Here is a 24886-nt window from a genome sequence, read left to right on the forward strand (position 1 = left end):
TAACCGGACAATGAAATCTGTTTGTATCCGCGTGCCGACTTTGCAACCCCTTTTCCTCTACCCGCGAGATTGTAAGGGCGGTATTCACTACAAATCATTCATGCAATTACGCATGAGTATTTTCATGTAGAGTACTAGAGTGGGTTTAGAAACCAAATGTGTCAAAAAAAACACACCTGTAGTAATCATCAAGCTTTTCAACGTCTAGTCGAAACAAGACCCATCTACGTATTTGAATCCATTGTTTAACACTTAAGGTCACAGTTTTACCATCGAGCAAAGGCCCTTCATCACTATACTCGCCATCTTCATCCAGAAAGGCCACACGCTTCGATTTATGATTTCCATCCCGCGAATTGGGCATATACTCCATAGCATACCTAAGCGACTTCGAAACAATATCACGACTCGCAATGGACCCTTCAACATATCGTTTATTCTTTGGGAATATTTTACACTCTTTCATCGCCCTATTAGAATAAGAAATTTAAGTATACACTTTCAATTTTTAAAATCCAATTATAGAAAAAGCTAGAGAAGATATTAAGGTAAAAGTAATTTACATACCGTTCAAATGGAAACATCCACCTTTTTGATGCAGTTCCACAAAGTAGCGCTTCATCGACCAAATGCACCATGAGGTGGATCGATATCAAAAAATGATGGTGGAAAATATTTTTCAAGCCACGCACAATGCTTACGCAACCATGTACTTGGCCTCTTGGATATGTTGCGGACTAAGACTTTTAGAGCACAACAAGTTGAAGAATAAGCTTATCTGATGAATAGCTCTTCGTAGGTCACGATGTTTAGGAAAAGCATGTTGAAGCAATACAGGTAGCAAATAACACATAATGACATGATAGTCATGTGATTTCATTACGAGCAAACCAGGTGGATTTAAAGTGACAATGTTGCTCAGATTTGATGAGAAACCAGAAGGAAGCTTCAAGTCCTTCAAAATTTTGCAGAAATTTAACTTCTCGTCTTTAACTAAGACAAATGGAGCCTTCGGTTTTATTGGTTTCTCTGTGACTGGGTCTGATTGCATCCACTGACCACTGTGAATACGCATCTTCCTCATATCTTCTCGCGCACCTACTGTATCCTTTGACTTGTCTTTCTTGTCTAGGATGTAATTTAGTAGATGTTCCGCAACATTTTTCTCAGTATGCATCACATCAACAACATGTCGGGATTTATGAGTGGGCCAATAGGGCATATCCCAAAAAATAGACCTTTTATACCAAGCCTCAGAACTTGAACATCTTCATCATCTACACTATCATCCAAATTCACATCGGATGTGCTTCTTTTGCTACCGGTTGGGATTTTACCCGGCTTATACTTCATATGACTCACTGGCGCATAACTTTTTCTCCACTTAACCTTAGTGGAGCAATGTTCAACTCTTGATCTTGAAGTCCCAAGTATTTGCGACCAAAGCGGGTGACCAACGGAAGAAAGGTGCGATAGTTTGTGTAAACAATCTTCTTTGCATGCTCAAGATATATCGATTGAGTGTTATCGAACAAATCGAACATGCTTTGTAACCATGTGTTATCTGACCGCTAAGTTTCCAAAGCGGGGAAAATCATGAATACCCCACATTAGCATAGCTCTCAAGGTAAAATGCTGTTTTTATGCATGCATGTCATAAGCGGCACCCCTTCCTTCCACAAATGTTCCAACTCCTCATACAATGATGAAGAAAAAGCGTCGATATCTTGACCGGTGCCTTCCGCCCGGTATCGAAACAAACACATCATTTGGAACTCTGGTTTCATACATAAAGAAGGGGGGAGATTATAAGGTACCAAGTAAACAGGCCAACAACTGTAGCTAGTGGATTGTATTCCACGGGGATTGAAACCATCAGTTGCAATTCCAAGCCAAACATTATGCCCTTCCTGAGCAAAATCAGGCCAACTCTTTTACATGTTTTCCCTTTGGATTGAGTCGATGGGATGTCGCATATGATCCCAAGAAGGTGTAGCTTCGGTCGTGCCATGTCATTTCGTTCGCTATCCATGGGATAGTGTACAACCTCTTGAGCCTTGGAATCAAGGGAAAATGTCTCAAAACTTTATTCAGCTCTTTTGTTTCTTTCTTACCCATCTTTCCTTCTTTCACTTTGTATCTGGGTGCTTTACACTAACGACATTCCGTTAACTTAGCATCATCTTTCCAGTATAACATACAATTGTTCTCACATGCATCGATACTTGTGTCTTTCATTCCTAAATCTTTCAGCATTGCTTTCATTACAGGGTACTTTGATGGCAAAGTGATTCCTTCTGGGAACCATATCCTCAAAAGGGACAAAAGTGCGAATTACACTAGTTCGACCAACCATATTTCTTCTTCAAGTTATGAAGGTCAACAAGCTGGCGAAAGTGTAGTGCGGGGAGCCTCACATGAAGGGTATAACTTTTTTGTTACGCCATTTTCTTGTATTCGTTGTACCTCTTCCCCAAATCACGTTCAAGAACGGTGGTGGTTCAAAATCCTCCATATGATTTTCTTCATCCTCATTCAAATCACCGCAACTACTTCATGCACTCCATAAGAAGCATCAACAAAATTCCCATCCCAAGCCCTTCCCGGCCTCGGTGTTTTCTTTTCAATCAATCGGCTCCTCCACCGGATCCGTACATGGGTTCTCACCATGTAAAACCCATACGATAATTCTTATCTATCCGTGACTTAATCAAATGTCTAGAGATTGTACCAAACACAAAGCTTTTTCCATTTCGACATTCTCTGCAAGGACAAGGACACGCGTGGTCGAGCCGCGGTTGTTCCGCGATCGCAAATTGAATGAAATCAGCCACCCCTTGTTTGTACACATCTCCAAATCTGTCCAATTCATTCATCCACTCTTTCGAATTGGCGAGACATTCTGCAAAATTAGGCGTGGGGGTTGAACAAGCACATTGTGTAATCTATCGATTTGATACAACATAATACACAATCAAACCTTGAATATAAACCGAGTACTAAGGCTTTTGTGTAAGTCGTTGAATCCTAAACTTCGACTTCAACTACATCAAAAGTAAGCTCTAAGTCGGTCCAAGTAAGAAACTGCCTAGGTAGCAAGCAAAGACTAGTATTCTCAAATTCTAGCTAAGTCTATGATATTAAAAGAATAGCTATAAATAGAATTAACAAAGAATATTAACAAAGAAAAATTGATTTAATCTGCGTAACATTGGGCTATACTACCACCTTTAGGTGGGCACCGTCGAACCCTCGATCGACATATCTTTATCTAAGCAACGACATATACTTCATCATTGTTTCACCATGAACATAAGAAAACTTCAAACAACAAGCTGACTATCAATACTTTCGGTCGGCGTCAAATTGTGTCGCCATGATGAAAAACTTAAAGAGTCCGTAAACCTAGCATGCTTCATTTTCTAACAACAATGCTACATATACAATTACTTCACCTATTTCTAACTTGTTATGTAGATAATCTGAAAATAAATTTTCTTCCCCTACATGACTACATGACACTTTTATTGAAAAAAGAGACCCTAATGCATCAAATAGCTTTCAATGAAAATATATACTCTTTACACAAACCATATACACATTTCCCAGTATGTAAATTCCAAACAAAGCAATCACGGCATACTGCAGTCAATACTATTTAACTTAACCATCCTAATCAAGCTCTATGAAATGCAATTTTATCTTATCAATTTCAATGAAAAGTTTATCAAATCAAACAATAACCCATATGCATATATAATCTTTATAAATCAAAGACATAATAACCCTTAAACAACAAAACATACCTCTTGGATTCTCTTTCCAGTAACAGGGCACTAGGCTAGTAGGCTAGTAGGCTAGTAGGTAGATATAGTGGCGAGGTTGAGACATACTATACACATGCTAAATGGAGCAAGCCTCGTATTATAAATAAATTGAAAGGTCTTGTAATAAATGCAAGAGCACGGAATAAAAGCAAACGGATAAATGAAGGTAGCAATGGATTATTATTATTCACCGCTTCACTTGTTACGCGTTCTCTTAGAGTCTACATTGATATCTTCTTTATCTTATTTGAACCAACTCTAGTTGCTACACGGGAAATTATTCTTGGCACTGATAGTGGCCAACTCTATGAGATTGCTGTTGATGAGAAGGATAAGAAAGAGAAGTATGTCAAGTTTTTGTTTGAGCTAACTGAACTCCCGGGAGCATTCATGGATTTGCAATTTACACGAAACAAACTATACTACATTTCGTGTCAGGCACATCTTTTTGTTAATTAACTTCAATTATACTGTTAACAACTATTTCAATGTAAATAATTATGTAATACAAATAATAGTTCAATACTCCATTGCCTAAAAACCGAATTCAAGTTCTAGTTATCAGCATCAAGAACCAGTAACATAAACAAGAATCAAAGAAAAGAAAAGCATTACTTAAATTCACCTATTCTACAAAAATAAACCTCCTATTAGGATCACGAACCAACGAATCCAATGTATTCCTAACACAAGCACCCTACACAAAAAACACAAAACCAAATTTAAAAAAATTCATGTAACAAATCTCCACAATGTACCTATTTTACCAACCGTGACAAAAGAGTTAAGTAATTAGAACCTAAATACTGTTATTAGATCCAACATAATACTGATCAACAGTTTTTAACCAACCAACATCATCATGTGAATGAGGAACTAAATGCACATTCAATTTCCCTTGTACAGTCCCAGCTGATGTATTATACTTGACAAAAGCAGCATCAACACCACAAACCACAACAAAAACAAACAGAAAAGCAAAAACTGCTGCTCTCCCCATGTTTGAAACCTAGCCTTATCTCTAAACTGTTAAAGACTATTTATACTTGTAGTGTTTTTAATGAATGAATTAATTTAGTAATAAAGACAAATGTGTCTTGTTTTCTCTAATATCTTGGACATAGTCTCAAGATATTCTCTTCAAAATGTCTCAGACAGAGTGGCTGCATCAAATATCCAACCTATTCGACTTGGTTAAATACTTAAATGTTGTAAGAAAACTATTCAAAACTCTAAGTGAGGCAAACAAAATTGTAATTTTTTTTCCTAAACTTCCACAACACATTCTTTTGTAGGAAGTCAAACTTCAGCTGCGATAGGCCATGATGCTTCAGTTGATCCAGATGGTGGTGAGCAAGTGTTCTTTCTTCTTCTTCTTGAGTTGCAGTTCTGAAACTTCTATAAAGACTATAGCTTCCTCAATGACAAATGACTGTTTTTGCACGATCACCAAAGACATCCCACCATATGTGCAAATCAAGAATATGCTCCAGCAGCTTGAAGATTTTGGTAAATGCCTATATGCAGTGATAAATGTTTGTATTGCGAACTCAATACAAAATAGAACTAGTTTAGTGGCTCATATTTAATCCTACAGTAGAGTAATTAGCGGGTAGGAATCAGGATTACAGCTGGCATCTCAACTGAAACAAAATGATTAGAAACAATTAACTTTCAAAACCTTCGTTCTCCGGGTTAAAAAAACCCTTGGGTTTCCCCCTTCCAAGTTCTCAACAAAGAAGGGCATCATACCGCACCAGTTTCTCATTCTCTTCAATACCAGATAATAGTTTCAACTTTAGTGTGATTCCTAAAAGGCATTGGTCTTGACTTTTCACCGTCTTTCAACTTTGAATCATTTGCTTGACAATATTTTATCCTTCCGAGCAAAAGCGTTATATAGTATAAATAACTTTCTAGCATCCTACTGAATGTCTATATATACATATAAAAACAATGAAAAAAGTATACCAACAGGATTAGCAGCAATTAATTTCTCTCCAACTGAATTAATAGCGTCGATTAACGCCCCAGCCTGATTAGTATGAGGAACTCTCTGCTGAGAAATTACAGACCGTAGCAATTCCGCTGTTTGTTTGGCAGTTGCATGGGTCATCTTTAGTTGTTCCATTTGCAAAGGGTAGCTTGGTAGGAAATGTGTACAAGGTCCTTGTAACCACCAGTAAGAGGAAAGATTGATAGGTGAATTCTGGTTTGTATGCAGAATTTCGCAAGTTTAAAGAACAAAGACATAAACTATACTAACGAAACTCTAGAAAGAACAATTAATACAGGAGAAACACATTGTCGCTTCTGTAGTCAATTCAAACATTTATATGGTTAACGTGTAAAAACAATTCATATTAAGTTTTTAACCAATTTATCCAAAAATATCTCCGTATGCTCATAATGCAGATGCACAGTTCATATGTTCCGTCTTCCACATTTCAGCCAGATCAAGAACGTTTCAAGCCAGTTATTGAATGACAGTTTAGTATATTGAATGACAGTTTTGTAAAATATAAAGGAAGGAATTCGCAAGTATATTATATCAGAAGATAAGCTCCATATATATTTAAGTGATCGTAAGACCACATTTACACAAACTAATTAGGATGCAAATATATCACAGTAAAAATATCGAGAATTGCAACTTTCACATACTTGTAAATATCAAAGATTATTACCTCAAACTGCAAGAAATGGGTTGTGTCAAAACGGACTTCCAAACTCCTTGTTTTCTTCTTCTTCTTCTTCTTCTTTTTCTTTATTTGATTGACTGTTTAGGTTTTGAGGAGTGCGAAAATAATGCGGCGGTGAGAGAGAGAGAGAGGAGAGAAAAAAAAAAGTTATGTTTTATATTTCGATTTTTTTCGTTTTGCGAAATTTTTAAGTTTGTAACACTTCTCCAACGCTTTTTAAGTGTTAGCAATTAATTCCGGAAATTCACCCAAATAAAGCAACGCTTTACAACATTGCCAACGCTTATTTAACGTTGGAAACTTACTAATGCTAAATAAGTGTTGCAAATCAAAAAAGGTGCGTGTTGCAAATATCTTATTATGGTGTAGTGGATCGTGATAAAATGAATGGTTGTGGAAAATACTTGGAATGTGGATAAGTGTTAGAAGAAAAGGGTAGGAAGAATGATTGGATTCTATGAAGGATTATACCTCGAGAGCCACATGTTAACAGAGATGATGATAAACAAAGGTATATGGATCGTGTCCTAAATGACAATGATATTTGTCGTGATAATTTACGAATGGGACTAGATACTTTTAGGTGGTTATGTACATTAATTAGAGAACAAGGAACTATAAGGGAGAACCATAACTGTAATTTGGAGGAGATGGTGATGCGGTTTCTTCACATACTTGGTCACAATGTAAAGCATAGGGTGGTGGCAGAGAGATTTTTTCGATCTCGGGAAACAGTTAGTCATCAATTTAATGAAATTTTACATTGCGTAGTTCGCTTGTATAATCTCTTAGTGGCTAATCATTTACAAGCCGTACATGGGAGAGGAACACCCCCACAAATCGCCAATGATCCGCGTTTCTCAAACTATTTCAAGGTAAGCACAAAAATTATTAAGTTCCATCTAACATTTTATTTGAAAAATAAATTCTTATAAATATGGGTATATATTAAGGATTGCATTGGAGCGTTGGATGGAACACACGTAACAGCCACTGTACCTACTGAATTACAAGATAAGTTTCGAGAGAGGAAACTAAAAACCACACAAAATGTTTTGGCAGCATGTTCCTTTGATTTAAAATTCACATATGTACTTGCTGGTTGGGAAGGAACGGCACATGATCAAAGAGTCTTGGATAATGCTCTTGTGCGACCTAACCTATTCATTGTTCCTCCAAGTAACACCAATTGTCTAGGTTTAATGATTATTTAGTTACCCTAGCTTACTTGGATAGGTTTATTAAAATGTCTTGATTATACTTTTTTACTTGTAGGGAGGTATTATCTTGTAGATGCAGGTTAGGCAAATGACGTTGGCTTTCTTGCACCTTATTGTAGTACCCGCTACCATCTCTCTGAAGCAAGTAGGCCGTACTCCAGAGACTGAGCAAGAACTGTTTAACAAGCGACATTCGCATCTTAGAAACGCAATTGAAAGAGCATTTGGTGTATTGAAGAAGTGTTGGGCTGTATTGTCTGCGAATTCTTTATTACTCATATAAGACGCAAGTTAAGATGACATTAGCGTGTTTTATGCTTCATAATCACATCACGGGGGTAGATCCGAATGATGAAATTTTGGAAGAAGTTGATCGAGAACTTGCTGCAACTACAATTGTACATGTAGATCAAGTACCAAGTACAAATAGTATGTGCCAGTCAAGCCGCAACGCAAGAAATAGATGGGTACAATTTAGGCTTGCCATGGCACGAAGGATGTTTCAAGACTACAATAATTATAGAAGAAACAAAGCATAAGTAAATCTATATTCTGCTTATCTTTATATATTTTGATTAAGATGTGTATTGCTCGAATATTGTGTATTCATAGTAACTCTAGGTGTGCTGATAACCAAGACGTTTGTCATGTTCTATTTTGGTCTTGTATTATTTTTTCTATGTAAATTTAATTTAGTTTGGTTCAGGAATGACAAATGATTGTGAATCTAGCGTGAAAACCGAAGATAAGAAGGGGCAAATGAGGTGGACCACTGCAATGGACAATGTGCTTCTTGGTACGTTAGTGGAAGCAACGAGGGATGGGCAAAAAGTGTGGTATGAACAAATGGCAAGATTCTGTGTGGAAATCTATGAGACCTGCTCTTTCGGAGATAGTTGAGGAAGAAGTGCAACAAAGTCACATAGATAATAGACTACGGCAGATGAAGCTTGAATATAGAAATTTCTTGAGCTCAAAGGAAGGAGCGGGGTCGCTTTTATACCAGCCAAGCAAGAGTTGGAGGCTTCAAATGATTATTGGAGAGAGATTATGAAAAATGAGGTAAGTGATTTATTTTTTAAGTGTTAGATATGTTGATTTAAAACTTGCAGCATGAATGTATCTTAGACTTGTAGCTTTGTGTGTGTCATTCACTGATCTATGAGAACTTGTTTGAGCATAGCTCTGTGTGTGTGTCATTCCTTGTTTAATGTAACTGACTGTTGCATGTAATTGAAAACATTCAATGAAAGCATTTTATCATGATATGGTATGATCCTTTATTACATTTCATTTTAAATCATTACTTTAATTTTTAAAATATAGAAAGAGTCGAAAAAATTCAAGGCATTTAGAGATAGAGGGATCAAGTGGGACTTTGAGAAGCTTACAATTGTCATGGGCCAGTCTCATTCAATAGGTGATAGTCTCCTTAAATTGCATACATACATCAGTTTACTTGGGTGTCTTGACTGATTTTTCACATTTCAAATACCAATTTACTTTGTTACATATCCCATTATAATTTGATTGTTTATAGGTTCATTTGCACTTAATGGTATGGATGATATCAATATCGACACCATTAAAGATTCACACGATCAGCAAACAACTTGTGAGAATAATGATGTGGAAGAAGTGGAAGATAGCATGTCATCCAAAAGTACTAAAAAGAGACCATCTTCTTCGTCTACAAAACCACCTCCTAAGAAAGTGCAAAATACAGACAAGGCAATAGAGATTCTAGAAGGAGTCAATAAAAATCTTGAAAAGCTTAGAGAAATAGTTGACCCATTGACATTTGGAAAGCAGTTAAGAGATGGTGTTTTTGGTGTTGAAGGCTTTAGTGTGCGATTTTTAAATGCAGTTTTTCGAATTCTGATGAAGGATCATAGTGAAACTAAAATCTTTATATTGAGTGATGAAGAAGGTAGAAAAGACATGCTACATGACTTGCGCAGACGTATTGGAGAATTATGAGATTGTAATTGCTTTTGATGCATTTTAGAAAGGATTTTTTGGTTCATGACAGTTATTACTGGATTATTTTATGTTTGTTATATATTCATGCTTATGAGTCTCTCATGTAACAAAATATAAGTCTCTCATGTATACATGTATGATGTACCATGCTTATGTCCCTCCTTTAGTCTGTGATAATTTGTGTGGTAGACTTGATCAATATATCTTGCACTGTCATATTCTTATGAATTTGCTAATTTAGTGATACTCTTCTTTTCCATAGTCTCTCAGTTCTGTTATACATAAATTATATCCCGATCTTTTGATTTTTACACATGAGCTAAAAATCTCCACCTATCTTTCTCTCAAATTCTCTTGTTAATTTTTAGTAACTTGCATATTAAGTCACCTAGGAAAGTGGTTTAAATAATATTTGTAAAATCCTGCGCACATAATTCCCTTAACGAGGAATCTCCATTTGGTTGTTAACTAGAGTTCTAGCCTTTTGGTTTGGAACGAAACTCCTGCTCGAAATAAATTGCAACGTGCACATGAGCGAGGTGTTTGAATAAATATTCTCGAGTGTGTGTGAGAACAAGTTTTTACATATACAAAAGGATATCTATCAATTGGCGCCGCTTCCATCCTAAAGGATCGAGAAACCGCATACCAAGTGGAATAGGTTAACGAGGAACAACCCCCATTCCTACCTTTTTATCTCTTTCATTTTTCATTTTTTGTTTAGTTTTCGTTTGAATTTTTTTCGTATTTTGCTACTGATTCTGTACTATCATTTATTTTCACTTGCAGGTTGCATAAGAGTTGAAAAAACAACTCCTGGAACCACTTTGAAAGGACTGAAAAAAAATCCAGCCGACTACTCAAAGTTTAGAGCGCTCCCCGCGCCGTCCTTGATTGGCATGTCCAAAGCGCGCCTCGCACTTTCGATCCAGTAAATTTTCTGCCCGCATACAAATAGTACCGAGCGTGCCGCGCCATTGTTTGCCTATTTCAGAGCACTCTCGCGCTCCAAGAAATACCGAACAGGTTTAGTTTTTTTAGGACTTCACAATCCACTTCTCGAACCTGGAACAGTACTAATATCGTGTTCCAGTATGTAGCATACAAACGTGCTTCAAGGCTGTTGAAGGCAGTATTTATAAGCGTAGCAAGGACACTTCCAGGTTTCACCTCCTATCACTCCTGTCTCTGTATATTACCATGTTGTATATTACTATTATATGATAGCATATATATACATATCTGTGAACATTGTTGCATGATTAGCATCTATCTACACAAGAGTGAACTGTTTTGTTCAATAATTTGATTTTGTCATGAAAGAGGAGAACATTTCAACGATGGTTAAAATCTGAGTTGGGTAAGTTGTTTCTAAGCCCTCCGGGGTAAAGCTACTCTCTATGACTCTATATGACATTCGCAATCTCACTGAGTATTGACGAAATCAAATTATTATCCAAAACACGTGTCGCTTAGAGTACTATATCATTATGTATATAATACGTTGCATGTTTAGCTTTTACGTATGTGATATGTCTTTGCCTACATCAATATATATATATATATATATATATATATATATACGTAGAATATCTTCGCCTGCTAACATATATAGATACGTATGAGTGGAACACGTTGTATATTTAGTATATATATACTATTAGTATAATACATTATTCAGTATGAAATATGTCACATGTGTAGTAAGATGTTTATATCGCATGCTTAGATTTTGTATGCATAATTCGTAATAAATAAATAAATAAATAATAATAATAATAATAATAAATATTTTGTGCATTTATATTATCCATAATAAAAAAAAAAAAAAAAAAAAAAAAAAAAAAACTCATCTTCCCCATCCATCAGAGCCGCACCAAGATTTCTTCTGCCAAGACGCCCCGCCACCATCACCTGCCACCACCTTCCCCAACCACCACTTCAAAACCCCAACCTCAGAACCTCCACTACAAAAACCCCGTCACCTTCCCCCCAAACCACTCGACGCTTTCTCCCCCAAAAAAAAACACGACACCTTCTCCTCCAAAAAACAGACCCCAACCACCGCCTTCCCCAACCCCCAAAAACAGACCCCGACCACCTTCTCCCCTAAAACCCCGACCATAATCTCCCACCACCACCACCACATATATATGCCTCCACCATCTCTTCCTTCGCCTCCACCAATGATTCGTTCTCCACCAATCCGCCAGCACCATCTCCCCCCATCACCACTAACCGACATAACCTACTCTCAATTTTCCCACCCCTTCCCTAATCATGTACACAACAAAAAAAAAACATACCCCAACCCCCGAAAATAGACCCCGACACCTTCCACACCGAAACAGACCTCACAACCACAACTTCAACACCCCGACACCTCCTCCCCCCTCCCCTAACCCCCAACCCCCAAAAAAAAAATCATGATAGTTTGGTTTTTTTTTCCTAGCTATTTTTTTTTTTTCTGTTTTTGTAGACTTTGGTTTGGTTAATTGATTAGCAAGTATGGTTATTTGTTGGTTTTGATGGAGTTGGGTTTGCTTCGATGCTAGGTTTGTTGTTTGGGTTTGATTTATGGTAGCGCTCTTGTTTGTTGTGTTTAGATTTGGTTTTGTCTATTTTTAGGTTTGTTAGAGGTGTCGTCATCATGCTCTCTCAGAAGAAACATGTGCATTGCCCCTTTCATGAGTTTGATAAATGCAAAGATGAGGTCAATGGTGGTGGCGTCTTTGCGATTTCGTATATCGAAACTCACATTAAGCAAAGACTTGAGTGGCGGGGATATCTGGATAGACCGCGGGGATAAAATTAAGGAGGAAATAAGTTTATATTTATCTCTTCTTAACTTTTTGAAAACAGTGAACAAATGGATATGTGGCCATTGCCTCAGCATGCATGCATTAACCATACCATGTCGTCATTCAGGAGGCATCACAAAACCACTGGGAATGACTGATAATGGGGAGTTAGGGTGTCTTATTGTCAGTATACCAAATCCACCGCCCATCCCTATGACTATGCAACTTGCACTCTCATCACAAGGAGACGCTAGCGCTATCCTGAGGCCTCTGGGTGTTGTTCCCTCTCTTGATGAGACGTTACTTGATATGGCATTTCGTATACCCTTTCGCACTGTGAAAAGTGTACCACATGCTTGTCGTTTGGCTTTTTCTGGTGCTTTGAAGTCTACTCTCTGGGATATTACGGCTAATCCTAGTTCAGTTATGTCATGGGTTCATCTTCTCCTTCTTCCGTGCTACACTCTACAAGTTTTCCAACCACAGAATCGTTAGGAACGTCGGTCTAGTAATAGGAAAAACCTTTAGCAAAAACAGATTATCCATGCTTTGACGATATAGAATGAGCCTAATGGACTATTTCGCCTCTTAGAGTCTGCAGTAGTGCCTCCTTCAATCTAGCCACCCCAGAGATCTGTTTCAACTTAGAATGTGCGTCGATGCTTACAGAAAGTTGCTGATGGGTATTTTACTGCAGTGGTAAAAGTATTGTCATCATCAGGGGTTGCCCCTAACTTGGCGGAGACTATTCAAGCATTAGAGGAGGAGCACCCAATGCGACAACCACCTGTGAGACCAACTCCTTTTGCCGAGCCCCTTTATTGGTAGAGAGAGACACCCTATTGTCATGCATTAGGTCATTTCTGAAAGGTATTTCTTGTGGCCGTGATGGTTTTCTAGCTCAGCACTTGTTGGATGCCATGAGTGGTGCTGCAGCAGCTATATCATCTATTTTGCTAGATGCATTGACCCCTGTGGTGAATAATTGGTTACAAGGGCGATGTCCACAACCGTTAGCAGAATTCATAACGAGTGCTCCGCTTACTCCACTTCTTAAGCTGGATAATAATATTCATCCTATAGCTGTGGGCATGGTTTTGGCACCATCTCATATATTAGATTGCAATGAAAGGAGTTTCCAGAGATGTGGTTGGGTACTTACAGGATTTCCAGTATGGGGTGGGTGTTTTTGGTGTAGCAGAGGTGATTTTGCACGCTGTCAACCGTATGGTGTATGCTAACGGTGACAATACCTCTCTTTCTACTTGTTATTGCAATGGAGGGACTTGGACAGCGTATGTCGCCAGTGGAGTATCATTCTATTCTTCGGTACTGTCTCATGATTCCTTTGTACTCTGACGGTGGTTTATACCCTATTTTCAAAAAGAGTAGATTGGATGCTTTTGGGGACCATGCAACACATTGTCGACATTTTCCAGGTTTAAAATACTGACATGATCATGTCAGAGACATTTTATGCGATGCATTTTGGATTTTGGTGGTGGGTGAAGAAGAAGGGGGCTCTTGTCAATTTCTCACCGATCCGAATGAAGGAAGATCGACACTTCGCCTGCGGATGTATTGATCTACAGTTGGTATGAAAGGGAAGCATGCATGTGTTGATGTAAACTGGAGCCTCTCCGTTGGTAGGGCTTGGGAATGGAGTCTTTGAGGTTGGAGAAGCTGACTAATAGAAGCAAGTGACGGGGAAGATTGAGAAACACAAGGATGCTTGTAAGGCTAACCAGCATTGTTTCATTCTGTTCAGTTTTGACACTTTTGGTTTCTTGGCACAACAGTCTGTTGAGCTCCTTAAGAGATTGCAGAAAGTTATAGACAGTAACGTAATAATAACAACTAGGTGTAACTAGTATGTATTCAAGAGGATAGGATTTGTCATTCAGAAAGGACTTGCAGTGCAACTTATTGCATGCTTGTCCTAATCATTTGTAAACCTCGTTATCATTACCAATAAAATTTTCACTTAAAAAATAATAATAATAAGCATATTCCATTGGTGTCTAGGAAACTTGAAAGATTGGGGTTCTCTAATTAAGGAACGTGCTTGCACGAAAAACCTCCCTCATATTTCTCATGTGACCTGGATGTTGATTTATGCACACATATTCCTCGCTTCACTGCTACATTAGCAGCAGCGTAGGCCTACATTGTTCACTTCTAATACTTATCTAAATGATAAAATTCATATACAGATAAGTTCCTTTTGTGCCTTAAATTTCAACTTTGTGCTTACATAAGATTAAGGTCTGGTCATAGTAAGGAATTTGAACATACTTATGGAGAAAATACGATAGGCAATTGCATAAGTTTTCACCTCGAGAAAAGTTCTTCATCGTTAATAAAATAATCAAAATCCTTTTGTCGCCATTAACTCCATTAGCTAGGGGGCCGACGATACTCCACTGGTGAGATGCCCCTTTCGGACTTCTATCTTGCCTTATAGGAATGACTTCTTCTTCCCGCATCAAACTCGAGGATATTGAAGGTGATTTTTGAATCCATAACGTTTTTGGATTGTTACATGTTTATCATGGTTTAGGCGACCATGAGAAACCGCGGCAATCACCTTCGTAGGATTGACAAGTAGCCACCACATTCCAACATCCATCCGTCTCCAACGAACAAGTCTTGCTAAGGCTGTTTCCTTTTACCTTAGCTAATAAAGCTTCAGTTTGGCTAGCAGGTCAAACGCCACAATCTCTCGGCACATGGGCTAAACTTGTGCAATCATTCATGATCAAATTCTACACTCAAAAGAAAACTACTGAAATGTTTCAGAAGATCAAATTCTTTCGCTGACATCCTCACGAATCCTTTATGGAAGCATGGAGTCGATTTACTGATCTTCTTTTAGAATGACCCCATCATCAGCTCGACACCGCTGTCCTCGTTCGTTCATTCTTTAACAGACTTTCCGAACACCAAAAAGAAACACTTGATATCATGAACGGCGGTTGTTTCATGGACAAAGGAGCTACTGAGGCATACAACTTTCTTGATAAGCAAGCAACGACGAGAGGTACCCATTGGGGTAACACTGATTCTTCCAGAAAATCTCAGGACACTGTTCCCAAAGCTACATCTATGTTTGAGGTAAAACCCGATCTAGAATTAAAAACCCTGATCGAATCCCTGACAAAGAAGGTAGATGCTCTCGCAGTTCAAGTGAATGATCAAAAACCAAAACAAGTCATGAACATTAACACTTCCCCATGTCTTCTTTGCCTAAGTCCTGACCATCCTGATGTTTATTGTCCCCTGCTATATGATTCCATTTCACAACCCTCTGAAGAAGTTTGCGCTTTCAACATCCCTAATGCACTTTAGAGACAGAACCCGAATTTCGCTTGGCAACCAAATACACAACAGATGGCTCCTCCAGGTTTTGCCAATCCGCCTATTAGACCATCTACCAATTATACTCCATACCGTCAAGGGAATAATACGCAGTACCAACAAGGTCAGCATCAGTTTCCAAGCAATTCAATTCCTACCTACCAAAATAACCGCAGCCTTGTTCCAGTCAATCCAAGTTATGGCTAAATCATCCTCAGCTCGTCAACAATAACTGTGAACTAGTTCATGTTGCACCACCTGTGCACAACCTTCCGCTAATATATATATATATATATATATATATATATATATATATATATATATATATATATATATATATATATATATATATATATATATATATATATATTCTAACAAACACTAAACTTTAAAAGGATTATTAATTGAAAATGGTAATATTAAAGAAAATGGTAATTGATAAAGAAAATGGTAATATCGTGTACACTTTGATATCGTGTATTGATTTGTTAAAGATGCTCTAGCTTGAGAAGCTTCAAATTAAACTCAACAATCTTGGACATCAGATCCAAAGCAGTTGTCTCTACTTCTACTATTAATTAGACTCATGGTTTAACTTGGTTTTGGTCTTGCTCATGAACCCTTGGTGCATTATCAGTGGACATCCTTCTCATTTGCTCATTGTGAGAAGGCCCGATGCAATATTATTAGATGTGTCCTCCCTATCCGTAGAAGTAATATCCTCCATATCTTGGTTGCTTACACCTTGGAGATGTTCATCAACAACCACTGTTTCTCCAAATATCAAAGCAAACTTTTCGTACTCAGGACAACCTTCATTGCGAAACTTCTTTGCTTTCGGATTTTTCTGATTCATAAATAAAAAATAGTTACATTCTAGGCTAAATATTTATAGGGGAAGTAAGGAATGTAGTAAATGTAGTAGGGTGGATATCTCTCTCTCGAAGCAGGCAGCTCCTCATCTCCTGAACTAATCTAAACTCTCTTCCCATCTGTTCATGCTGTCTCAACTCTCAACCCAAGTGCAAGTGTAATCTCCCTCTCATCTCTCATGCTCTCTAAACTCTCCAGCAGTCTTTCGTCATCAAATCCAAAATCGTGTTTTGGTTTATGACTGTAAGTGTTAAAAGTTCTTCTCTCTGTCATGAATTTATCGATGTAATATGAAAACAGGCAATTAATGTTTTGGAGTCGGATAAATTGATCATTGAATTATTGATTATGATATTTGTTTGTTGTTGTTTATGCTTTCGGATAAAAGTCTGGATTAGGTACCATTACATTGTATACAACTTTGGGTAAAAGTCTGGATTAAGTACTTAAAAATGACATGTATGACTATATATAGCCAATCAATCACCACGCTGAAATCTATCATGTTTGTAAAAGAGCTACCAAGATAGCATTTGTGAAAGAGCTATCAAGACAGCTACTGATTGAAATCTCTACCATTGCATAACTCCTATATTCACAATGATGACACCCAGCGGACTAAGCTACGGTAGAAGAGAAGGGTATGTGCTCCTCTTCCCTAACAACATAATTTAAGGTGCTAATGAGTTAGTGCAAATCAATAACAATTTCCAATACATTCTAAATGTAAATGGCAGTAACAACAAAACAACGCATACCCAAAAAAAAAGTTACGTAGAGCAAAAAAAAAAACGCATTAGTACCAAAACATAGAAAAAACAAATAATCGAAATTAGATTAAAACTTAAAATAATCGAAAAAAAAAACAATATACCTGGAAGAAATTGGAATCGAATTCTTCAACGATGAGAAATGAAAATGAGAACTGAAGGTGGGCATTGAGATTGGGTCGGTGCCATAAATGAACATCTTTGAATGTGAAACGAAATTGAAGAGAAAGAAGAGACCACCCAATTCTTTCTGTACATTAAGAGAAAAAAAAAAATTATAAGAAAATGATATAATTAATTTCTTCAAAAAAGATGTATAAATTCATTGTACCCTTTTGATGAATGGTGTGGAACCCAAGAAGGCATTGCGATTGTATTGGCCAAGGAGAAAAGTGTTTTTTTTTTGTTAGATGAAGTTGTAGAGGGAGAGAGAACGAAGAGAACCAAAAGGTTTTCTAATCCCACAAAACACGGTCTCCAAGTCTTCCAATTGTGGTTTAAGTCTGGAGAAACGAAGGGTTTTTTTGTTTAATTTCAGAATTAATGACCTAATTAATTTACACTGCCATCATGGCACTCGTCCCAACCGTTGATTTATCCACCCTTAGATTGAATTCCAGCCGCGAGTCAAGAAAGTGAGGAAACAACCCTGTTTTGTTAAGTTGATATTAGGAGTAACTGCTGCTCATATGTCGACTGTGCAAGCTCTTTATGTGGCTGATTTTATTTGGGTAGAAATTAAAATTTCTCCTGTGTGAGCTTACTGAGCTCCTCTTATCAATTTATTTTCAACGTTTTGAATACGATAAAAAAAAATTGCACAAAGAGCGAACCAAGCACCTGGAAAGTTGGGGAAAACTTTATTATGCAAAATTTTGCTTAACAAAAGTTTCCACGCAAACTTTTCTAAATTTGCACCGGCCAGTTTTGGAAACAGGCGGACGGCGGACCCATATAGACTATAGAGAGACGTGATAGATATCATGTGCTTCTAAAAAAAACAACTATTATTTGGGCTTGTAATAATTAAAGCCCAAAAGTTTTAAAATCCAGCCCAACACATTTAACAGCGGCTATCCATAAGATGTTTGTTGATTAAACCCTAGAACAAGTAGGAAAGAAAAGAAGGAAATTGAAGATGATCGCAGTGGAAATTCGTGACGAAGCTCACTTGAGGGAGATCGCAGACCAAATTGCTCACAGAGGTTTATTTATTTTCTTTTCCACCAAAAGTCCATTTCCTTTTATTTATTTATATTTTTTTCTCTCACCATGTCCAGATCCAGATAATCGAGATGACCCGTCTTCCTCAAGTCTTGACTACTTGACTTACTCCTCAAGTAATCACTTCTTTTCTTCCTCAAGTAATCACTTTTATTCGTTAATTCCCTCGACTTTTTTTATTTTTTATTTCCATATCTAGGTGATTCGGATTCTTCCTCAGGTACTCAAATTTCTACTAGTTGTATATTTTATGTCTTCAATTTTTCCAATGTATACACAATTGCTTCTTTTTCCTGTGTATTATAGCAAGTGTTGCGTATGACCTCCCCGAATGGGATGATGGATTTCCAGATTATGTATTTTTCTTCCCTTCACTTATGAATTTTTTTCCTGGTAAGTAAATTCTCGTTCTAGTTGATTAATTCATATTGAATTGTGACCTACCTTTGTTACTACAATATACTTTATATACTTCTTGTGAAAAATATTTTTGTCTGCATCAACGTGTAATGTGTGTAGTATGTTGCATGACCATGCCTTCACCTATATAACGCAATCCGGAAATTGCTTTCAACATGTACGTTTCCAAAAGAAAAGAAAGAAAGACTAATGCAGTTATAATTTTCACTTCACTGGTATAATGAACTTGCCAGTGATATACTGGGTGATTGCTGGATCTTTTAACCTAGTGATATACTGGGTGATTGACGGTGCCGCATGGCTTTATGACACCGGGCCTATTATATGGAGGTTTTTTAGTAATAAAATGTGCGCTGTGTAATGCGTTTGTGAGTCTGCATGAGCATATGTTTGTTGCATTCTCCATGTTGAAAATAAAATGGAGCTTCTGTCTGTAGTTTGTTGTTATAGGCTCTGCCAGTGGATCAGTCCAGAATACTTGCATCCAATCTAATTCAAAACCTTTTAAGAAAAAACAAAATGTGTTCAAGCCAATTGTAATCGAACCGAACTAGATTAAATGTCAGCCATGTAGTTGTGAGATTATACAATATAATCATGTAATATAAAATTTAATTACCAGTATCAAGTTACCACGATATAGCTCATATATCATTTTGGGTTTCAAGAAACATCTGAAACTCAACCAATATCTAATGGGTATTACTTTTCGAGAACCATTTGCAAGTTGATAATATATAAGCATTACTCTAAAGTCTAAACTGATATTGTTGGTTTTTCTTAATATTGGATCAGCCAAGTTTCTGTTGGATGTCCTTTCCGATCTAGCAGTCTTAGTAGGATTTTCTTCTTAATCTAGTACTTAATGCAATAACTAGTTGGACACATCTACACTCCACTTGAACCTTTCTATGTTCCAGTTTTATGTGATATCGTCTTCTGTTGGTTTCATTTAGTAGTGGTATTTTTTTTTATAATTCTGAGTTTTTTTTATGACAGGTGATGATTATTTCCCACGACTGACTTATTTTGAGCTTAATGATGAGGAGTTGTTAGCAAAGCGCAAGGAGATACTGATACAATTATGTAAAAGAGATCCAAGTTGTTATACATTAATCGTTGCTCAGTATAATTTCGCTTTGCTAACAACACTCCATGCGTTTTTGAAGAAAATTCTCAAGTGTGAAGATTGGTCTTTGATGGAGGGGATAGTGGTTTATAAGAACGTCAAGAAAGCATTTGATATTCTTGTTTGCCCGGTGGAAGATGTTACCGCTATTTGTACATATGCCGAGAAATGCATGAAAGAATCTATCAAAAAAAAAGGAAAGAAAGGCAAGAAGATAAGTGCCGAGGAAAAATTTAACATTTTGCGTGATATGGTTGACTCTTGGGTGAAGAAAACAGAAGGAAAAATTGCGAATTTGGCAGTAGCTGAGGCTTCTAGATTAGGTAAGTTCTGAACTGCTTAAGATTATTAGAGTCTTTATCTTTAGCTTGATTGATTCTTTTGTGTGTTTTCATCTGTGTGATAACTTATGAGATTGGTTTTTAATAATTGTTTTAGAGCGCGGCTATCCTAGGGATATCCTCATAGGGACGAGCTACTCTGACTGGTAGATCCACAAATCTCAACATTTATCATACAACTAAAAAAAGTAAAAAAAAAGAACTGACAGAAAAAAAGGGTAGAAAATATAGAGAAAAACTGATGAGCAAAAGCAAAAAAAAAAAAAAAATTTGGTCGTCCTCTAATTCGTCTTTTGCTCTTCGCATACCTCGCTAGTGGAATCCTTTTTGGTTTTGGTTTTTTGTTTTTTGTTTTTTGTTTCTTTTTCCTTTTCCAATTCTTATTAAAACAAAACTATGATTCGCATAGATTATGGAATCCCAAGGAAGCTTTTTATAAGTATCAAGAACTTTAGGCTAGAGAAGTAAGTATCAACGTGAATTACCATGTTAACATCAATCAAAATTAGAGAGAGAGAAATCAAAATTGGGAAGTGCAATGAAGCTACAGGTAACATATGATCGGTTTGGTTAGTTGAGTGGTTGGTCACTTGCTCTCATTTGGAAGAAGAGAAAGCAGATTGGTGGGTTGCTGATTTGGAGTTGACATTACATATCGACTGTTTGACAGGGATCTAGGACTCTAGCAGTGATTAATTTCTTCAAATTAATGAAACATATATTTCAATTATACAGTCTAACTTGGTAATATTCGAAGTATATGTGGGTATGGATGAGTAGATCTTATGCTAGCAATTTTGATTGATGTTAAAGAGAATTAGAGAGAGGTTAACTTGGGAAGAAGACAAGCACACAAGCATGTACATTTTCGTCACTTTGCCATCTGTTTTGGTCAGTTAATGAAGTCTCGGGATAAGAGTAAATCTAACGGCATCAGTAGCTCATCCCTATGAGGATATCCCGGCTATGATATCCCAGGGAATTATGAGAATATTTTTTACGAGAATATTTTTTATGAGAATTATGATATCCCGGCTATGATATCCTAGCTCATTGTTTTATTACAAGAATTATGAGAATATTTTTTTCTTGGGCGAAAGTGATTCAAAGTTATAGAATTAAAGATAGTAGGTACATTAGGATTTGATAAAGTAAGACTGATATGAAAAAACATACATCAGTACTTACAATATTCCAGCAATGCGGAAAGAATACCGCATAAATCCATCAAGCCCTGGTGAGCTTTCATGGTTTAATTCAAATACCGTTGTTTGAATTTTTTTCATCAGTAGAAAAGTAGCTTTGGGATACAAGTTTAGACCTGTTGAAATTGGATTCTCTTCTAATAAAACTGAAGAATGTGGTCTTGAATGGCATCTTCATAATTAAGAACACTCCCACCCTTGGTGTGCACTTCTGTAAGTAGAAATAATCCTTGCTTCATTTTGTTCATGGAAGTAGTTAGTGGTTCTCTCACCTCTGTCTTCCCAGCTCTCCTCAGTAGTTATTTGTTTACATGGAAGTAGTTAGAGCCTTATTCAAGTCTAGTTCTTTCTGAAGAACAGTTGTTACCAGTGCATTGTTATCCGGATCTTCATCAACATTATTCGTAGCTTTAATGAGATCTTCAACAAGAGTGCCTTCTCGATATTGCCATAGATCCCTTCTCCAAAAGTTAAGGTCTTGCCTTAGTATCCTTTGTATCTGTTTCATTAACATAACCTATGCAGGAGCTCCAAGTTCCTTTTGCCAATTGTTTTCACCACGTCTAAGAAAGTTGGATCTGATGCCCAACAAGTGTTGAATCTGGAAGGAGCACTTGCTGGAATTTTTTTACTTCCGATTAGTAAATTTTATATTCCATATTTCCATTCTTCGTGTTCCTAATGTTGATAATGCTCTGTCAATTTTTGAAGCTAATCTACCCCCACCTATCTGGTTAGTGCTCATTACACCAGGTCAGCCCAAGTCCCACGATTTGGAACTTCTACTAGGGTAGCGTTCATAGCGTTGTGATGAAATTCTTTACTGTGAGTTGGTTAGGCGGCCTGCTCCTTTCTTCTTTATAATAGAAACACAGTTGAAGTCTCCAATAAATCTAACAGATCATGGCCATTTGATTCAATTAAAGGTCCACCGACGGATTAAATCAAAACTACTCGACTCTAGTAAATCCTTTTTAGTCTTCTAAAGCATTCTCCTTTCTTGCTCCTCTCCATAAAAGGATCTTTTTAGAAGTGGAGGGTTCTATTGTGGCTTTGGGTTTCTTTTCCCCCCTTTAACCACTAGTAATACTGTCCCTGTGTAGTAATTCTATTATTTCCCAACTTTGATAATCACTAGTATATTATGCTTCAAAGTGCATAAAATTTTCTGTCTTTGATGATTTTGAAGTATACTTCTGATCACTTGAGTTTCTGATTCAGTGGAATTTGTTGCAGGGAAATCTGACCGTGCATGTGGGGAATTTGGGACATGTTCTACTAATTAGTTGAAAACCACAAATCATGCATGAGATGCTTCCGCCTAGAATTAATATTTTCTATTTTAGTTTCTATCTATTATGTTCAGTTAATCGGGAACTTCTATATATATCTATGTGTTGTGTTCGGGTTATTTATAACCATCTGGTGTTTTCACACTTTTGATCATGGCGCTTCTTGATACTTTCACATAGCAGTGGGTTCGGGCTACATGTAATTTGAATAGGTACAATTATTTGCTTACACTAGTTTTTGAGCCCGTTCAACGAACGGGGATCGTTTTCATGTACGTATTAATAATTGAGTTATCTATGAGTAGATAAATATCCATAGCATTTACTTGATTATTAATATAAAGAACGACAAATAGTTTGATCCAAAATTTGGCAATGAGCATATGACATCAAATTAAACAAATAAGATGTAACCTGGTAATTGATGCGTGCCATTTGTTGCAAAAGATTGTTCTTAATGACTCAAAACATATGTGGTGAATAATAAGCAATCATTTTAAATATTTGAAAATTGATAGTATGATAGCATGTTGCAGTTTGGAAGCGTTGTTGCACTAGAAATAATATAGCGACAGACAATCACATTGTGACGGGATATCACATAAAATCCAATTGTGAACTCCATGAATTTTTTTGAGATGTTTTGTTTCTTCTTAGTAAGTCCAGTTATATGAAAATCATAATTTATAACTTGGTATTTCAAATATATCTCATTTATTATAATTTGTATTATGAAGTTAGATACTCCAAGGATTATAGGAAAAACACTACATTAGTTTTTTGCATTCAAGTAATTATGCAGTAAAACAATAATTTTTTTACAGACCAAAAATAAGGCAATTGGATATCTGACATAGCCATTGAATAAGCTCTTATTATGAATAATGAACTTGATCGGCTTGTAAACTTTTGTAAATTGAGTTCTCAGCTTTATAACCTTCTTCGCATGATTTGATTTAAGAACAATGACTGAGTATTTCTTTTGAATTCTCGGGGTCATTTCCTAATTTTGCTTCCCCAAGCCACCGTGTAATTGAGGACGTCGACTTCATTTACATTTGAATTCCGAATGTGGTATACCAGAGTTCGGTATTAAGGATTATTACTTCATTCTTTCTAATGCACGTAACACTTTTTCAACTTGAGTGCTAATGTCAAAACACAAAATAGACGTGAAGGCATGAAGCAATCAACTACAAACTTTTTCAACTTTAGTGAAGGAAAGAAACTACATATTTGAACGACACATTTGAGTTACAATGCACCTTATTTAAGAAAAAAAAAGTTTAACATGCTTGTGGTAGTTGCTACATTGTGCAACATTTTGTGTTATACTAGGGTTTGCCCGTGCCGTACGGCACAGATACGGGCGCCTTCGGTGCGAAGGTGTCTTTAAGTAAAAAAACATATCAACACCAAGCTAAAGGCAACGTTCAAAAACAATGGAAATTATATTTAGTTGCGGTCAGATCATGAAAAAAAAATCATATAGAATTTGACGTTGACAAAAATAAATGTATGTTGGTGTTTTTTTTGTACTTGGGCACGAGCAACCTGTTTTTCTTGAATATTGAATCCTTTAAGTAAACCCGGAGAACATAAAAAAACCTTGAGAAGAAAAGGAATCACATCATCTTTACATAGTTTGCCAATTCCATAATAACCTATATTTTCGTTACTTCCTTTGATCTCATGAGTCGGGGTTGAACACGGTGGGCGGGTTTTCATCCATGTAACTATGT

At 36.8% G+C, this 24886-nt stretch overlaps 1 protein-coding gene and 1 long non-coding RNA gene across 4 annotated transcripts; both read left to right on the top strand.

The window, feature by feature from the left end:
* The first annotated feature begins 4536 nt into the window (after positions 1-4536).
* On the top strand, positions 4537-5676 carry LOC147514252 (uncharacterized). Its single transcript, XR_015213173.1, has 2 exons — positions 4537-5038; positions 5123-5676. It is a non-coding gene; the product is annotated as an uncharacterized LOC147514252 (long non-coding RNA).
* Positions 5677-18222: 12546 nt separating this feature from the next.
* Positions 18223-23512, top strand: LOC147514253 (uncharacterized). 3 transcript variants are annotated; one of them, XM_086581977.1, is made up of 6 exons: positions 18582-18738; positions 18814-18873; positions 18957-18977; positions 19064-19150; positions 20177-20629; positions 23089-23512. In XM_086581977.1, exons 1-6 carry the CDS (start codon positions 18672-18674, stop codon positions 23136-23138), a joined length of 738 nt encoding a protein of 245 aa, XP_086438103.1. In that variant the 5' UTR covers positions 18582-18671; the 3' UTR covers positions 23139-23512. The 3 variants fall into 3 exon arrangements, with proteins under 3 accessions (XP_086438094.1, XP_086438103.1, XP_086438113.1); XM_086581968.1 differs by lacking the exon at positions 18957-18977 and having other exon boundaries at positions 18223-18738; positions 18814-18897; XM_086581987.1 differs by lacking the exon at positions 18957-18977.
* Positions 23513-24886: the final 1374 nt, after the last annotated feature.

This window comes from Coptis chinensis, chromosome 2, assembly GCF_015680905.1.
Source record: "Coptis chinensis isolate HL-2020 chromosome 2, ASM1568090v1, whole genome shotgun sequence".
NCBI classification, from domain to species: Eukaryota; Viridiplantae; Streptophyta; class Magnoliopsida; order Ranunculales; family Ranunculaceae; genus Coptis; species Coptis chinensis.